General features: G+C 53.8%; 2 protein-coding genes across 3 annotated transcripts in view; one reads left to right on the plus strand and one right to left on the minus strand.

The window, feature by feature from the left end:
• The first annotated feature begins 3,802 nt into the window (after positions 1–3,802).
• On the plus strand, positions 3,803–4,201 carry Qrfp (pyroglutamylated RFamide peptide). The gene has a single exon (XM_005346095.1). The coding sequence runs from the start codon at positions 3,803–3,805 to the stop codon at positions 4,199–4,201; it is 399 nt and encodes a 132-aa protein (XP_005346152.1).
• Positions 4,202–9,340: 5,139 nt separating this feature from the next.
• Positions 9,341–17,106, minus strand: part of Abl1 (ABL proto-oncogene 1, non-receptor tyrosine kinase) — a 129,550-nt gene continuing 121,784 nt past the window's right edge. For both annotated transcript variants that reach the window (XM_005346096.2, XM_005346097.2), the window contains exons 9-11: positions 15,993–16,082; positions 15,359–15,523; positions 9,341–12,562 (exon numbers count right to left, since the gene is read on the minus strand). In XM_005346096.2, coding sequence (XP_005346153.1) covers positions 10,872–12,562; positions 15,359–15,523; positions 15,993–16,082 — 1,946 coding nt within the window. In that variant the 3' untranslated portion in view covers positions 9,341–10,871. The remainder of the gene's footprint in view (positions 12,563–15,358; positions 15,524–15,992; positions 16,083–17,106) is intronic.

Raw genomic sequence — 17,106 nt, forward strand, 5'->3', positions numbered from 1 at the left:
GCTGGAGGAGCTGCTTGGTGAAGGAAGACACCAGCAGGGGACAGTCGGACATCCTCACTCCTGCACTGTGGGGGCGTCCTGAGTCCAGGTCCACCAGACCCTCATCGTCCTGTCCACTCGGCGCTCACTTCAGGTCACGGGGCCGGAGGACAGAGATGGGGTTGCCTGAGGAAAGGACACAGAAACCCATGGTGGTTGTCTCCGTGTGGAGACACAGCACCCAGGTGGGGGCCTTGCCCTTCTAGCCTGCTCCCTGACACTGTTAGGCCACTGTCGTGATGTTTCCCTCAGCTGGACCACTCTGGCTGTGGCTCCAAGAACCATCTGGATAGGTCTTACTAACCCAGTCATGGGCCTTTCGAAAGCTATCTAGGAGCTTGGGGACACACCACCACCAAGATACAGTACTGAGGGGAGAGATCTCCCGGGGGGCCTTGTGGTGGTGAACGCCTGTGGGGAGGGCATCCTGCTGGTCATGCCATCCTCAGGACTTAGTGGGTCCACATGACCTTCACGACATGACGACTGAGTGACATCATCAATCTCAGAGGGTCACGGCTGCCTGAGATGGGAGCTGGATGGACTTTCAGGCTGGGTCCTGTTCGGGGAGGGAATCGTGTAGCTAAGTTCAGATGAAGCCGAGAGCCTGGGGCTGGCTCAGTGCCTGCAGGGCACAGCCAAGACTGGCTGTGGTGAATGTGCCCTCTCAATCCAGTCCCAGCCCTCACTCCATGTGCAAGGACAGGTCAGGGTGTAAGCGATCTCAGATGGGCAGGATCGGAGCTCTGTGCCCTTAGGACCATCACCCAGGGAGCCCTCAGGGCCATCACCCAGGGAGCCTTAGAACTTTTTGGAAAACTGCTTCCTGTTCTACTTAGCCTCTGATCTTGGTGAGGCCCATGCTGCGTTCTGCCTGAGGGCACCATCTGCACCCTCAGCTCCAGCCTCTGACCTTGGTGAGGCCCTTGCTGCCAGAGGGCACCGCACGCACCCTCAGCTCCAGCCTCCACATTGCCCTGGATTTCGGCTGCTGGCAGAGTCCATGATGGCAGACCGCGGCTGAAGAAACTGGGCCTCCAATTATCAGAGACCAATGTTGGCAGGAGCCCAGAAGTGGGCCTAGAAAGTACCCCGGGAGTCTGGCCAGCCCTCCCAGCCAAGACTTTGACTAAATCAAACTTCTGAGCTGGCTTCCTGGCCTGAGGCACAGCATAACATGGGGGAACCCAGTCTGAGCTGAGGAACAGATTGGCCGCCAGGGGTCCTGTCTGGAAAGGGTTCATCCTACCACAGCTGCTGAAGCCTCATCTGACATTAGTCACCAGAAGAACTGGGCTGAGTGGTGCCCTGGAATGGTTAGTGGCCAGACATAGTGGGAGGTTTCCAGAGGGTGTCTCTGGTAAAAGGAATGGACCATGGAAGGGCAGTGACACAGTCTCCCTAGACACACACTGCGGTGAGGCCAGGCCGGTAAGAACAGCGCCCAGTCATGGAGTCTGCAGAAGAGAAGCCATGGTGTGTGGTGAGGAGTGGTGTTGAGAAGCACCGTGACCTCATCACCCGCCATATGCCTTTGCCAAGGTCCTAGCTACCACTATGCCCTGCCTCCCGGCCACTGCGACAGCTACTAGGGAGGTGGGTATTACCACACTCAGTTGAGGTTCAGAAGGGCAGGCCCCATGGCTTTATGTCAGGATGCACAGCCAAGTCTGGGTTATGTACAGACATCAGGGACAGCCCAGCCACGGGGCTGAGTGGTGAGAGATGCGTGCACCGTCGGTGTGAACGGACATCAGAGACAGCCCAGCCACGGGGCGGAATAGCGAGAGAAGCGCGCACCATCCGTGTGGGACGGACTGGGAGTAGCGCTAGGGCTGAAGCCGGAGAGGGGCTGCTTGGTTCCGGGTTCTGTCCCCTGCCCACTCTGAAGAAAGAATTCCTGTCCAGTTTCACCTCTCCTAAAGCTCTACCTCACCTTCCTACAGAAGGGACTGGGTATCTGTGACCCTCCCAGCCCCCTGGCAGTGAAAAAGGTTGCCCTTTCTGCAGGGAGACCACAAGGTCAGCACCACAGGATTCTCAAGGGTGGGCACTGATGTCTCCACCCAGGTCTGCAGGGTCTGTGCTCAGAGCTCACGGGCGATAATGCCCTCGCCAAAGGGCAGTGCCTGCCACTTTCGTCGGACCACATCCTGTCTGCATTGTGTCTTTGTCCTGTGGCCCACACTGCCCCCGCCTTCACCACCAGCAACCCCAAAGGAATCCTAGGGCCAGGAACGCACAGCAATCAGGCGGGCTGGGGCCCATGACACCAGGGATCTGCATAAAGCGGGGAAACCCCAGGGCCATGCCTACTGGACCAGGACCCAAGCAGCTCTGCCTGGCACTGTTCTCCTGAGAGCAGCCCGCAGCACAGTGAGTACAGCAGGGGACCCGAGGGTGGGCGCTCCAGGTGACCTGGGTGCAGGCAGGCATGACACCTGGAGCCACACTGGGGGGAGGGCGGATCATGGGAGACCCACAGCTTCCCCATAGCTTCATCCTGTGCGCAAGTGCCACCAGTACAGGTCAGCGCTAGCTACCAGCAAGGAAGCGTTTGTCTCTGAGGACAAAGACAATTCCTTGGTCCTCACGCATGCTATAGGAAAAAGGGAATGAGACATGCCTGTCCCCTGTGGGGGACGCTGTCCACTGGGGCCTGAGGAAGCCCCCTTAGCAGCAGCAGGCTGGAGGCTACTCCAGCCCCTGGGGACCAGGGGGCTTAGCAAGCCAGATTTGGGTAGGAAGCCAGGCTGCTTTTTGTTGTTGTTTTTGAAGCTTTCTGACTGAGCTCACATCTTTGAAATGTTTTCAAGGTAGCTGTTTCTAGAAAGAACGCTCCCCCCCCTTCTATTCCAGCTTCAGGGGGCTCCTCAGAGGATGAGCCAGCCTAGTCTGGCTCACCCACGGTCACTGCAAGACAGACTTCCTCTATGAGGGAGTTCCCAGCAAGGCAGAGGTGTGGGGGCACCCAGTGACAGTGGGACAGTTGTGGGGATACAGAGTGATGAGGATCCTTCAACTCAGCTCCCTCCCTTAGAAGGCTGTAGGATCTGGCAAACCCTGTGCCTCTGAGTCCGAGGAATTGGGGGTGGCATTCTGGGTGGTGGGGTGGATGGCTGTGTGCAGGAAGCAATCATTTCCCTGAGGCCAATTGAGTCCCGAGCCCCCACTCCAGCTGTGTGGTGGGGTGCAGTTTGCTAGACAGACAAGCAAACTTATCTTGAAGATAAGCCCATTCATGTGGGTAATCCTTAGACCTAAGCCAGCTCAGTAGGTGCTGGCTGTCCCCATCCCTGTCACTGGCTCCTCCCCAGTTACACAAGGACCACCAGACCCATTTCCCTGTCCTGAGTTAGGGAGACAGTGGGCTCTCCCAGCAGACCAACTAGACCTGTTCATTATCAAGTTGAAACATGACTGCTTCTCACTCTGCCCATGGCCCAGGAGTCAATAATTATAATAGAAAATTGAACCCAAATGCACACAGCCCTGAGGGCCACCCGGGTACCTCTGCAAGCCAGCTGGCAGCAGTGGCACGCCAGTACTGCGCCACCAAGGCAGGCAGCTCCTTGGCGGCAGGTGAGTGAGAAAAACCCTACTTGGGACAGCCAGCTCCTGTGGTGGCGAAGAAAGGCCAGTCTCCGAGGCTAAGCTGAGCCGGCAGCTGTCCCTCCAAAGGCTGTCACGGGAAACCTGGAGCCAGGGAGTGCATGAGACCAAATGCTGGCCACTAACCCCCTCCTCTCCTTCCTCCGCTCAGATGAGGAGCCTCTGCTCTTTGCCTTACCTCCTCTTGCTGCCACTGAGTGCCTGCTTTCCCCTGCTGGACAGAATGGGACCCACAGACTTCGGTGACGTCGGAGCCAAGATGAGCAGGGTCCACCTGGCTGAGGGACGCAGAGCCCACTCAGTGCGAGGTCCTTCTCCATGGCTGAGAGTACCACAGCCACAGGCCTTGCTTGTGGTGGCCAAGGAACTGCAGGCCTCGCGCAGGGCACACACCGGCTTCCGCCTAGGGAGGCAGGATGGCGATAGCCAGGCCGCAGGGTTCCTGCCCACTGACTCAGAGAAGGCCAGCGGCCCCCTAGGCACCTTGGCGGAGGAGCTCAGCAGCTATAGCAGGAGGAAGGGAGGCTTCAGCTTTCGCTTTGGCCGGTGAGGGCCTTTGTGTACTCTGCCTTGTCTGTCCACTGTTGTCCCTGCCCGCCCGCCCCCCCCCCCCCAGGACCCAGTCTCAGAGACAGCAAAGGCCTATCATATTGAATTAGTGGTAGATAAATGTGTGCGCAACTTTCTATTTCCAACTTTGCTCAAGTGAAAAACTTGGATGGTGTTTAAAAAAATAAAACCAAAAACAAAGAACAATCATCCGCTCCTGGAAAAAAAAAACAAACAAACAACCCACACAAGGAGAGCAAATGTGTCTTGGTTATTAAGCAGAAGGCCCTTGTCCCAACCCACGGCTCAGGCTGCTGCCTGGGTCGGCCACTCTCTTTCTCCAGTGGTCTGACAGCGGAGCAGCCCCAGCCCCCAGGGGCAGGGCACTGGGGCTGTGAAAATGACTGGCCTCTGGCTCTGTTGCCATTTGATGGTAGGTGGGCTGCGGGATTACCGCGGGAAGTCAAAGTCCCGACGGCCCCCATAGGGACGCTGGTAGTTGACATCTGAAGCACCATGAGAGAGCACACTCCGCTGTGTTAGAATGTGGCTCTGAGAGTTACAAATGATGGGGAGAAGAGAACCCACCCAAACACAAACCCAAGACAGCAAGTGTGCTCTCCACCCCATTAGCACAAGATGCCTCTGGCAAAAAAGCCCCACAGTGGGCAGCGGCGGCACCAAGCTGCCCTTCCGATGGCCCGCCCAACCCCTCCGGCGGCCCATCCCCTCCGGCAGCTGGCCTTGTCCAGGACAGTGTTTGCCAAGTCAGGGGCCTCGTGGGACCTGAACTTGGAAGGGATGGTTTTCTGCCAAGCAAGGCTGAATTTCAGATACCCAAACTAGGAATGTGCTGTGTGTATCTTCTGAAATAAAAGTCGTAACAACTACAGCACCATAATGGAATGCCGGCCTCCTCCTTCCGGGTCCTCTGGGCCCCAGAAACTTCTTTTCTTGAGCTCCTGGAGCCTTCACTTTGGGGAGATGGAAATCAGGCTGTCTGTACCCCGCATGCCTCTCCAACCAGCCCCTTAATTGGCAGCTGGGCGAAGGTACAGGGAGAGACGGCACAGGCTGTTTCCCTGTTCACTTCCCTGCTCCTTACCTATGTTTCTTAGAATTAGGAGTGTGGGGGGGTGGGGGGGAGGGCTGACATCTCTACCTGGCAGGGGCTCAATCTGGGCTGTGTGCAGCCTGGGGCCAGGCAGAGCATCCCTTTCAAAGGCTGCTGAGTCTCCTACATCCCATCCCAGGTCAGACACACCCGTCAGAAGCAGCTCACTCCAGGGCTGGCTGTGACTGCTGAGATGAGGACTTATATTGATGTTTCCATGGCAACATCTCCCCTCCTCCTTGCGAGTGGCGGCTTGCCCCTGTTCACAATTGAATAATTTTCCATTGAGCTGTCACAATTAATTGGTAGATTTTTATTAGCCTTTTAGAACCACACTGGGCCAGGCCCAGCTTGGCACCTCACAGTATTCCGGTGTTTTCCGTTCTATTGGTGACTTACGTCCCCAGTAGCAGCTCTCAGTCCTCAGCAGCCAGGAAGCCACTTCATTAAGGCTGACAGATCGGAGTCACAAAAGAACCGTGTTGACTGGGGAGCATGGCTGGGATGTGAGGTGAGGAGGGAGGCCGGAACCAAACACCTGACGCTATGGTACACAGCCTTCCCCAGAGCTCACGTTAGGCTCCCGTGGGCCTTGCGCATCCTAGGCTGCAGTCACAGGGACAAGGCAAAGGCCCTAGAATCTGTGGGGCACATGGCTCTGCCTTCCCCACCATCTCAGGAAGACATAACTGAGGGCGTGCCCAGCAGAGGGACGCTGCTGCTCCCTGCTGAGACATGATGGACACTGACAGGCTCCCTGGGTCAGTGTCTGTGAAGGCAGCCCCGAGACACAGGCCATTGGGGTTCCACCCAGCTCTCTCACCTGCCAGGGATGCCCGCCCTGCTTTAGCCTGCCTCAACCCCTCCCATGGCTCATTCATACACATACGAGACAGAGACAGAGACAGAGACAGAGACAGACAGACAGACAGACAGACAGACAGACAGACAGACAGACAGACAGACAGATCACCAGCCGGGGCAGAAGGGCAGGCACCCTGGAGCCAGGACCCTGGCCCTTCTCTTCACTCACCAGGTTGTATACTGCCCACAAGACCCAGTGACCTGCACGCTCACTCTGCGGGTAGGTGCTGGCTCTAGCAGGCCCCCATGCATGGTAGGTAAGCTCTCTACCACTGAGCTGTATCCCAAGCCTGGCAGGCTCTTAATTTAGCAGGATTAGATTAACCAAGATGGAGAAGACTGAGATGAAGGGGGAGGCCTTCAAAGGAACGAAGCTGCTGTCATTACCTTTAATCATTAAAAGAACCAACACAGCTATTTTTTTTCCCCAGCTTGCTTGTACATTGGAGCTCAATAGCCCTGAAAATCAGAACTCTCAGCCTGCTGAAGCATTGATCTGCTAAACCAACTCGCCTATGTGGTGCTAAACTCCCTCTTTAACCCCCTGCCCCCAAGTTTCTCACGCTCTGGCAAGGTCTAGACCCTCTTCTGTCCTCCTGGGAATGAGGAAATCACTCTTCTACAGACTGGGGAAGGGGAGGCTCTGGGAAACACCACCCTAAGGCAGACTCAGCCCCAGGCTGCTCACCCGCTGGCCTGGCATCTCCAGCTCTCAACCTCTCTGTCTGTAGCTGCTCACTGTATTTATTCAAGACACAAGCAAGAGACAGGCTTGTAATCCCCATCCTCCGGAGGCTAACGCTGGAGGATCAGAAGTTCAAGGCCAGCTTTGGTTTCAGAGTGAGGTGGAGGTAACCCTGGACTAATGAGGCCTGGTCTCAGAGAACAAAAAAATGAAAGAAAAAGGCAAATCTTCCCCGTGGTGTGCACATCCACACATTATTAGCTGCTAAGATGGGTAGAAAACGTCCATCCATATTTTCCTTGTTTGAAATACTAATTAAATGCTTAAGGAAGAAAAAAAGAAAGGCCCAGGACAGCTAGATGCCCATCCTCACCTGCTCCAGTCCAAAGAAACCACAGGAGACCCACAGACTCCAACCTTGAGTTTCTGGTCACACCACGCTCATGGTCTGTAGGCCCAAGTCCCAAAGACCCTGGGGCTGGGGACAGAATCCCAGAGGTGTCTGATTGCAGAATTAACTGGACCAGGGGCTGGGTCAAGAGACGAAGTGACTAGCAGGGATGAAGGCAGTACCAATGATGGGGATGTCATCTGTGTAAAACCAGACTTAGAAACGACTTCCCAGGGGGCTGATAGTACAGTAAGTACAGTGCCTGCCATGTAAGCATGAGGCCCTGAGTTCAAATCCGCAGCACCCATATAAGACCTGGGTGCATGTCTCTAATCCCAGTTCTGCTTGGAGGTGTGCGGAGTGGGTGGTAGTAATTGAAGTAGATCCCTTGAGCTCATTGGCCAGCTAGCCTAGCTAACTGGTGAGTGTTGAGCTTCAGGTTCAATGAGGATGCCTTGAAAAATACACTGACAACAAAGGATGTCAACTTAACATTGACATCCGTCCTACACACACACACACACACACACACACACACACACACGGGGTGGGGGGCTTCCTTAGAACACTGGAGTGGGATGGCATTGAGTTAAATCTGGGTCTGTGAGGCTAGGTCAACCAGTTTCCTGTTATAGATCCCAGCCGGCAGGGTGTTTTCGAAGGGCAGGATGTAGCCATCCGTACTTGTCTACCAACTACCTGATCTGGTAGATACAAGCTGTGTGGCCTTGGCTAAGCTGCTTCACCTCTCTGAGCCTCAGCGACTCTGCACCTCAGAGGACAGCACAGGCATTCCATAAGGTGACTTGGCATCTGCAACAAGAGCTCAGGTGGAGACCTGTCTCTACAGCACAGATGCTGCTTCTAGAATATGTGCCTGTTACAAGAGTAGGGACACCCAGTAGCCAGCACCACCTAGCCTCCTCTCCTGAGCCTGACATGTGCAGTAGGTCTTTCTGTATCCCAGAATCCCAATGCAAAAAGCACGACTTCCTAACTTCACATGTGTGGGCAGAAGTCTATCACTTCTGCTTGCCTTTTGTGTACATACTCATGAATGCACGCACAGGCACCATGGTGCACAAGTGGAGGTCAGAGGACAACTTGCAGCAGTCAGTTTGCTCCGCCCACAATGTGGGTCCCAGGGATTAAACTCAGAGGTCAGGCTTAATAGGTGTTTTGCCCGGGGTGCCATCTTGCTGGGCCCCCAGAATGGGCATGTGCAGGGGAGCGTTTTTCTGGGCAACCCACAGCTATTAGATTCCAGAGAGCATCTGTGACCTAAGGAGGTCAAGAAAGCCAGTCTTAGTTTCAGAGGACACGTTAGGACCTTGAGAGATAGGAAGTGTTTTATGCCCCAGGCGGAGGTGACACGTCTCACCTCCGGTGGCCTCACGTGAAGCGGGCAAGTACTTGCCTGAGGCCATGGGAGGACCATGAGCCGTCCCATTTCATGCACAAAGGAGCAAGTGCTAGTAATGGTGACTGTCCCTGGAACCTTCCACTGTCCAGGAAGGTTTGGCTGGCTATAGAAAACCAGCAGAGGGTCAGTGTCTAGAAGGCCGCTGGCCAACTCGGAGCCCCTTCCCTCATTTGTAACGCGGTGACAGAGGAGAGCTGGCCATGTGGAGGGTTGCTGGGGTGGCAGGGCACCACATCCACGGTCCCCAGCAGAGGCTGTACTAAAACACGACTCCCCAGAGCCTGCCGGAGGCTCTGCTTCCCTCAGCTTCCAGTCATCCACTTCCTCTCAAATGTGATAGCTGGCACCTTGAAGCCACACACCTGGGTAGCTAAAGGCAGGGCAGAAGTAGGCTCAGATACGGAGACATGCCAGGGAGGATTCACCCCGCCAGCAAGAACCTCAGAGCTTACGTCTCTCCTGCTCCAGGCCTGGCAAAGGATGCTGCCACCTTCTGTGAGGCTGACCAGAGCTGGGCAGCTGGTAACTGGGCCGAGGACACAGGGTGGCCGAGACATCCTGTTGGTGGATGGCAGCCAGTATTCCGTTTTATGACAGCCAACTGTGTTGTGACCCTTTGGGACATGAGGGGAGGCAGGGATGAATCACAGACCAAGCAATCTGTCAAGAGTTCTGTAAACACTTATTTATTTAAAAAATACTACAGAGAGATTTGGATTCAAAAAACAGAGTCATATACAGAAACAAAATGTACTGGACTGAGAAAAAAGGAATGCCATTGGTGTGCCAGAGGGGCACAGTGGCGAACTATTTACATGTCATTTGTAAGAGAGCATGTCTATTAAAAAAGTGTAATACCAAAGTATAATGCAAAAAATAGTGGCACATCATGTCAGCAACGACAGACCGGTACCTTGTGAACATGGTGTCAGGGCATGGGGGTGTCTGGGTTTTCAAGGCTTCTGGCAGTGTGGTACTGCCTCCCCTGGGCTGCAGAACAGCTGTTGGAGGCAAGGAGGTGATGTGCTGAGGACCATGGAAGAACCATCTAGAGGAAGTCATCTCTACCAGAAAATACAACCCGAGTCTAGGTGACTGGTGTGGGACTGGGGCCAGCACAGAGCAGCGCAGCGGAGAGCAGGAGCAGGGAGTGTGGAGGTGGCTGGGCCTGGCCCGGTCCAAGCCAAGGAGGGAACCCTGCTCTTCAGCTGGCTGCTCTGAATCACAGTCAAGGGGACACAACCTGTCTGTGTGCTCACCTCTGGCCTGGCTGCTGGGGAAGGAAGACGTGCACCGGCTAAGCCTGTAAAGTCTATCCACCCCAGCCCGTGCTGCAGGGCCTCCCAGGACACTAGGCTAAGCCCTGTTCTCGGTAGTTAACCAGCAGTTCTGAGGAGCAGTCAGGGCTCAGGAGAGCCTGGGCCTGCAGTCATTCCTTCCTATCTGTGCCAAGTGGCTGCTCCTTTCTGTGCAGAGCTTTGAAATGCTCAAAACCACCAGAAAACCAGACCCTCGTCATCAAGGCAAGGACCAGAGAGGATGGGCCTGACCTCAGGAGCAGGGGAGAAGAAGACAAATGCTCACAAATTCCCATCTTTGGGGCCCCCTGGAACCCTAATCTTGGCTTGGCCAATGAGCAACTGCCACCCATGAAAGAAACTCAACCTTGCTACCCATGATCTGCAGGGCGCACTCTGAGGAGATAAAGAACAGATGACAGACCACACTGCCGCAGCTCTAGCTCCAGTACCCACCCACCTGAGTCCTTGGCTTTAGCACCTCATGACCCTCAAATCAACAGCTTCCTTCACATGAGAAAACAATGAGCACAGGCTCTCGGTGACCAGGTGCGTCAGAGGAGGATGTTCTGCGAGGACATGGAAAGGACAGCCCTTGTGAGCACTCCCAGTTGACTCGGAGCCTGGTGGTCTGGCAGGCCAGCTGCAGTCTTCAGAGCAGGAGGCCCACACATAGGCAATGAAAAAAAGTGGCTTACGGTACCTGGGCTGGGAGGAAAGAACAGCTGGTGCACAACACAAGTAGAAGGGCCGATCACATCAGGCCCTGGCTCTGCCTGATGCACTGTAAAGCTCCTGGGCCAAGATGCCAGCTCCCCAGTCCTCTGTCCCCCATCCTTGCAGGCACAAAAGCCCCATGGATTGCGGCATCTCTGGCTGGCATGCACTGGCTGCTGCTACCTCCGTACGATGTCGCTGATCTCCTTCACAGAGCTAAGCAGCTTGCTGAAGTCCTGTGTGGCAGCTGGGCCACTGGAGGCTGTCGCAGGGCAGATCTGCAGCTCTCGGAGGTTGTTCTCCAGCTTGTTGATGGCCTCACGGAAGGCAAACTTGTTCCTCATCTGTTGGATGGAGTCCACGTAGCTTACACAGAATGTGTACAGGTTCTTGCCAGCCTCCAGCACAGCACTGTGGCTGGCCATCTGCTCTGAGTTCCGGGAGATGGCAAGGCACAGGGCCTCAGTGCTGTCCAGAACCACACCCTTGGTGATGGTGCCGCTGGCGATGCGCTCCGGCGGCTGGCGGGTCTTTCGCAGAGACACGCGGGTTGATATGAGTGGGATGAAGGCCGCAGAAGATGGCTGGTCCCCGGGCACGGATGAAGGCGCTGATGCTGTGGCGGGTGTGGGGACCGGGCTGGTGGGGGTCCCTGGAGGCTTACTAGCTGACTGGGGCTTTGGCACGGATGGGGGAACAGGCTTTCTTAGTCCTTCTCCAGGCTGGCCAGACTTGGTGGGGTCACTGTTTATAGCATCCACAGCCGGACTTGAGCATTTCGTCTTCGCAGCCCCACCTCCCTCCCCAGGCACTTCTTGGCTGGGGCTCTGGGCAGGCTTTCCGGTTCTCCCTGAGGAGGCAGGTGGAGGTGGTGGAGCAGGCTTGAGCTTCGACAGCCGCCCCTTGTCTCTCCCTGGGGACTCTGAGCTGTGCTTGTTCCTCCTTACTCGGGTCTCCTCAGAGGAGGCCTTACTTAGACCCACTCTGCTGCTGGGGGGTGTCGGCTCAGCAGTGGCAGGAGTCCCCGAGGCACTGCCCTTGGTGGCCTCTTCCTTGTGAGAGAGGCCAGAGGAAGGAGAGGCAGTGACCTGCCGACGGAGGAGTTTGGGAGTCAAGCTGGGAGGGCTGGAGCCTGGGCTGGATTCCATGTCCTTGAAGACTTCATCAGCAGCCTCCTCGCTCTTCTTCACCAGCCGAGGAGGGGGTGTCACCGTGCCTCTGGCCACCTGCTCAGACCTGGTCTCACTGGCTCGTTTCCGAGGCAGAGCTGGCTTTTCGCTTTTGTGCCCCCCAAAGGTGGATGAATCGAACTGTTTGCCGGCAGATGGCAGGTCCCGAGGCAGGGTGACTGACCGCCACTCTGTGTCCCTGGCCCCATGGGGCATGCAGGAGGCTGAGCAAGAGCGCAGGAATCGCTTGCTGGAGCTGATGCCACTCTCCTCTTCACTGGCAGCCAGACGGCTGCTGGTCAGCGTGCTGGACTTTTTCCACAGGTTGGGAGAACGAAAGCCCGAGCTGCCTGGCTCCCGGAAAGCTCCATTGGGGACACCAGCCCCATTGCTGGCCTTTGGGGACCTGGTAGGCTCTGCTGCATCTGAGGGGGTGAGAGCTGGTGGCCCATTGCTGGTTTCCCGGCCATCATCCTCACTGGCCCCTCTGCGTTCTGGCTGGCCATCCATCTCCCGGAAGGAGCTGCTGCGCTTAGGGGGTGTTGGTGCCATTTTCTTCTTCTTCTTAATCAAGGCACTGAACAAGTTGGTCTTTTTGTCCTTGGGAAGAAGGCGCTCATCTTCATTTAGAGTGCCATCTGGGGGCCCACGCTCTTTCCGAGGAAGCAGCGGTGACACGGCAGGCTCACTGTCCAGCACATCTGAAAGAGAGGAAGCATGAGCAAGAACTCCCTGGAAGTTCTGTGCTCAAGGAGGGCCGACCCACGGTGTAGGGGGTCCTCGCAGAGCTTCTGCACCCCAGCTTCCACATTCACCAGAGCTCGGCTGTATCAGCAGCTTATGCCGTGAACATAGTCACTGTAGGCAGAAGCACAGGTCTTGCTCCCCAAACACAGAGGGACAAGGGCTGAATGAGCCTGCCTTCCTTATCCTGAAACCAGTTAATGACATGGAAGCCCTCAAACATCACCCTCTGGTCAGCAGAAACAACGATGCCAAGGGTCAGACTGGCTGAGGCTCCTGAGGTGTAACCTGAAGAAGAGGTCAGACAGCCTTCCCATGGGGCCTGACAATCAGCTGCTGGGACGGATGGGAAGAGAAGCTTTACAAAACTTCAAGCAGGTATTTTAAAATATGAGTGACGGTTCACAGATGCCCTTGTGTTGTCAGGCCACTGTAGGAGGCTTCCCTCAGCCTTCTGGACAGAGACGGAGGGTGCACCTGTCCCAAGACTGCAGAGGACCACCCTAAACTTTAGTCCAGCTGAAGAAAGGGGAGAGATCCTACTGGGTCACAGAGCCATATAAGAACACAGATGTTAGGGACACTTCTGGCTTACCAGGAGATGACCTAGCAAAACACACAATCCTGCTTATACCTGCTTTTCTAAGCAGATCTCCCATGGTAGCCTGTGGGTCCCACTGTCAGCGACTTGACAGCACGACAGTCAAGGGGATGAAGGCGCTGCCTGGGGTGCCACAGCCAAAAGAGTGAGGAAGACGATGCAGGACTTCGACAATTTGGACTGTTTTTTTTTTTAAACCATGTACACACATGTGCATGGACATGCCGTAACATCCATGTAGAGGCCAGAGGGTAATCTTCCAACCTTGCTGTGTACACCAAGCTAGCTGGCCCTTACATTTTTGAGGGTCTTTCTGCAGGAGAGCTGGTGTTATAGATATGCGCTAGTACATGAACGTGCAGACTGGAACTCGGGTCCTCACAGCTGCTCAACCACTGAGCCACATCCTCAGTCCTATGTAAACCTTCCAAATACACACCCTTGCACTTGTGTGTGCTGTGCCTGTGCTGGTTAGTTTTATGTCAACTTGACACAGGCTATAGTCATCTGAGAGAAGGGAACCTCATTTAAGAAAATGCCCCCGGAGACAGAGGCAGGTAGATCTTTGTGAGTTTGAGGCCAGCTTAGTCTACAGAGTGAGTTCCAGGACAATCAGGGCCACACAGAGAAACCCTGCCATAAAAAACAAATAAACAAACAAACAAAAAAAAAAACCCCAAGAGAAAAACAAAACGAACCTCCCCCCCTCAAAAAAAGGAAAGAAAATGCTTCCATAAGATTGGGTTATGCACAATTTTGTAGGTCATTTTCTCAATTAGCGATTGATGGGGGAGGGCCCAGCCCATTTTGGGTGGAGCCATTCCAAGGCTGGTGCTACTGAGTTCTATAAGAAAGCAGGTTGAGCAAGTCAGTAAGCAGCACCCCTCCATGGCCTCTCATCAGCTCCTGTGTTGGGGAATATTATTTTAAGGTGTCTTACTTTTGTTTATGCTGCATTTGTTTAACTCTGTGAAGCTGGGTTACTGTGCCTGTCTAAAACACCTGATGGTCTAATAGAAGGGCCAATTGTGAGGCAGGAGCAGGGATAGGAGGGGCTGGCAGGGAGAACCGAGAATGAGGAGAGAGAGAAGAGAATATGAGGGCCAGCCATGCAGTCACCCAGTCACAGAGTAAGAAGGGAAGAAAAGTGTACAGAAATGGAGAAAGATAAAAGCCTAGAGACAAAAAGGTAGTCAGGATAATTTAAGAAAAGCTGGCAAGAAACAAGCCACACTAAGGCCGGGCATTCATAACTAAGAATAAGCTTCCATGTGATGGGATCTGGGTGGCAGACCCCCCAAAAGTCAAAAGAGTCTGAAAACAACATACAACACTCCTGCATCAGGCTCCTGCTGTTTGAGCTCCTGACCTGACTTCCATGATGATGCAGAAGCATAAGCCAAGTTAAACCCTTTCTTTCCCAAGTTTCTTTGGCCATGGTGTTTCATCGCAGAAACAGTAACCCCGACTAAGACGATCTTTAAAGTACTTTATGTGTCGTGTGGGTTTGACCATTCAACTTCTCATCAGTATGAGTTTAAAAAACACAACTGTGGATTCCTCTGAGTAAATACCCCTTATGAGTCCCTATCAGAACCAAACTTGGTGCTGTAGGGTCTCATGCAACCAGTCCCATGACCCATCAGGCCATGCTGGGAGCCCCTAGGAGTCTTTATGAGTACCATCCTCCCAAAGCTGACTTTGGTGGGTCTACTGGCATGCAGGAAGCTCCAGACACGACTGCTAATATCATCCCTGCACATCTCTAGGCACCTTCTGACCCAGCCCCACTGCCCTAGCTGAACCTAGGAAGAGTGTAGAAAGACACTCCGGAAACTACAGGGAGCTCCACACTGAGTGACTCCCTGTTTGCTCAGTGTTATCTGCTGCCATGCATGTCCTGAAAGATGCCCACAGCACTGCGAAGAACACACGGAGAGGTGGGTGTGCTTCTTGGCAGGCACTCCAGTTTCTTGCCTATCTAAGCAACTGCTGAATGGCTCCCCCCAGGGAGAATGGCAGTGCTGGGCAAGAGCTGGATCCTCCTCTCCAGGGCTGGAGCACTGACAAAGGTCTGTGTTCTCTGCCAGCTCCACTGACAACTTCCTGTTCGCCTACCCTGGCTTGAGGGGTGAGAAAGGCATGGACGTACCGCTTTCTCCCAGGCCCTTCATGTGGAGAAGCTCAGGGGTGTCAGGTGCATCTTTCTGCTCAGCAGCTCTCCTGCACGTCCTGGTCTTGGTGGGCAGCTCTGGCGCCTGCAGCATGTTGCCAGCAGCTCCTCTCATGCCCCGCTTCCCCAGCTCCTTCTCCACCTCTAAGGATCACACACACAATCCAGCAGTCATCAGCAAAGGTGATGCCTTGAAAGGAACTCTCTTCTTGTTTTTTTAATTTTTTATGTGTCTGGGTGTTTTGCCTGCATGTATGTCTGTGCACTATATAGGTGCAGAGGCCAGATGAGGGTATTGGATCCCCTGGGATTGGAGTTGTGAGCCACCACCATCTGGGTGCTGGGAACTGAGCCCAGGTCCTGTGGTCACTGAGCTGTCTCTCTTTTTCTTAAGGTCTATGCAATTAGAGAAAAGGGACACAGATGCTGAAGAAACAGCACAGCATTTTCTAGAACCCTGTGTGATTGCAAATGAAACAGAACCACCACTGAAGCACTGTGTAGAGTTCTGGTCTCTCACTTGGTCTGGGTACTTTTAAAGGAATGAACTAAAGGCCCGTCTAGCCCCAATTCAACCTTTCAACCCATTGCATGCCCCCAAGAGGTACATTACCATCTGAAATACTGGACTCCTGGAACATGGTTTCAAAGGCTTGGTGGATTTCAGCAAAGGAGGGCCGGTCAGAGGGATTCCACTGCCAACCTGGATAGGGAAGACCCACGTCAGAGCAGGAGGAAACACTGCTAAGAAGCCAGGACTAGGACTAGCCACACCAAAGAACAGTCTGGACATGACAGAGGCACTCCAAGCCTGCTAACTGCTGATGTCATGGCAAGTTAAAATACCAAATGCTATCATGTCCTATTATAGATGTGAAGAATTTGAAAGGCGCTAAGCAGTGGTGGCACATGCCTTTAATCCCAGCACTTGGGAGACAGAGGCAGGCGGAACTGAGAGTTGGAAGTCAGCCTGGTCTGCAGAGCAAGTTCCAGAACAGCCAGGGCTACACAGAGAAACCCTGTCTCAAAAATCTAAAACAAAATAAAACAAACAAACTTTGCACCAACAGTCCAGTTTTTAGAAATATCGGGGTTAAGTGTAGCGACACAAGGACACTTCTCTGCCTTGCTTATAATAAACACAGGACCATCAAGATGGCATTTGCTGCCAAGACTGATAACAAGTTTGATCCCTAGGATCCACATAGTAGAAAAAGAAAACCAACTCCTGCAAGTTGTAAGCTGTGGAATGGACAACCCCATAAATAATAAATAAATGAATAAAGTTAATTAAAGCAAACAAATGTGCAAAACAGCCAAAAGCTAGTCATAGGAGGGCAGATGAGTAGAAGTTTAAACATTTACTGAAATGCTAGCCAGCTGTATAGAAGGTGGGAAACGGGTAAGGAAAAATTTAAATATTAAGGGAAAGGAGCAGTGTCTCTGATACACTACTAAGAGGAAAAAGGTGAAAGAGTAATCATATTAACACTGATAAGGCCATGTGCATACACACAACACATGCAGATACACACATATACTCACATAACATAAACACCACTACAGTTACATCGCCTGGAGCATTTATAGCCAGGTATGTGGAAGCAGGACACAGGAATTTATGTATTAATAAGAACCCAGGTTTGATATTTGTCTGATACTTTTTATGTTTAAAAAAAATGAAAAGAAGCCGGGTGGTGGTGGTGCACGCCTTTAATCCCAGCACT

Source organism: Microtus ochrogaster, chromosome 4, assembly GCF_000317375.1.
Source record: "Microtus ochrogaster isolate Prairie Vole_2 chromosome 4, MicOch1.0, whole genome shotgun sequence".
Taxonomy (NCBI): domain Eukaryota; kingdom Metazoa; phylum Chordata; class Mammalia; order Rodentia; family Cricetidae; genus Microtus; species Microtus ochrogaster.

Bases quoted from the DNA above. Each gene is read 5' to 3' on its own strand.
- Qrfp (XM_005346095.1), top strand. From the start codon at position 3,803: ATGAGGAGCCTCTGCTCTTTGCCTTACCTCCTCTTGCTGCCACTGAGT.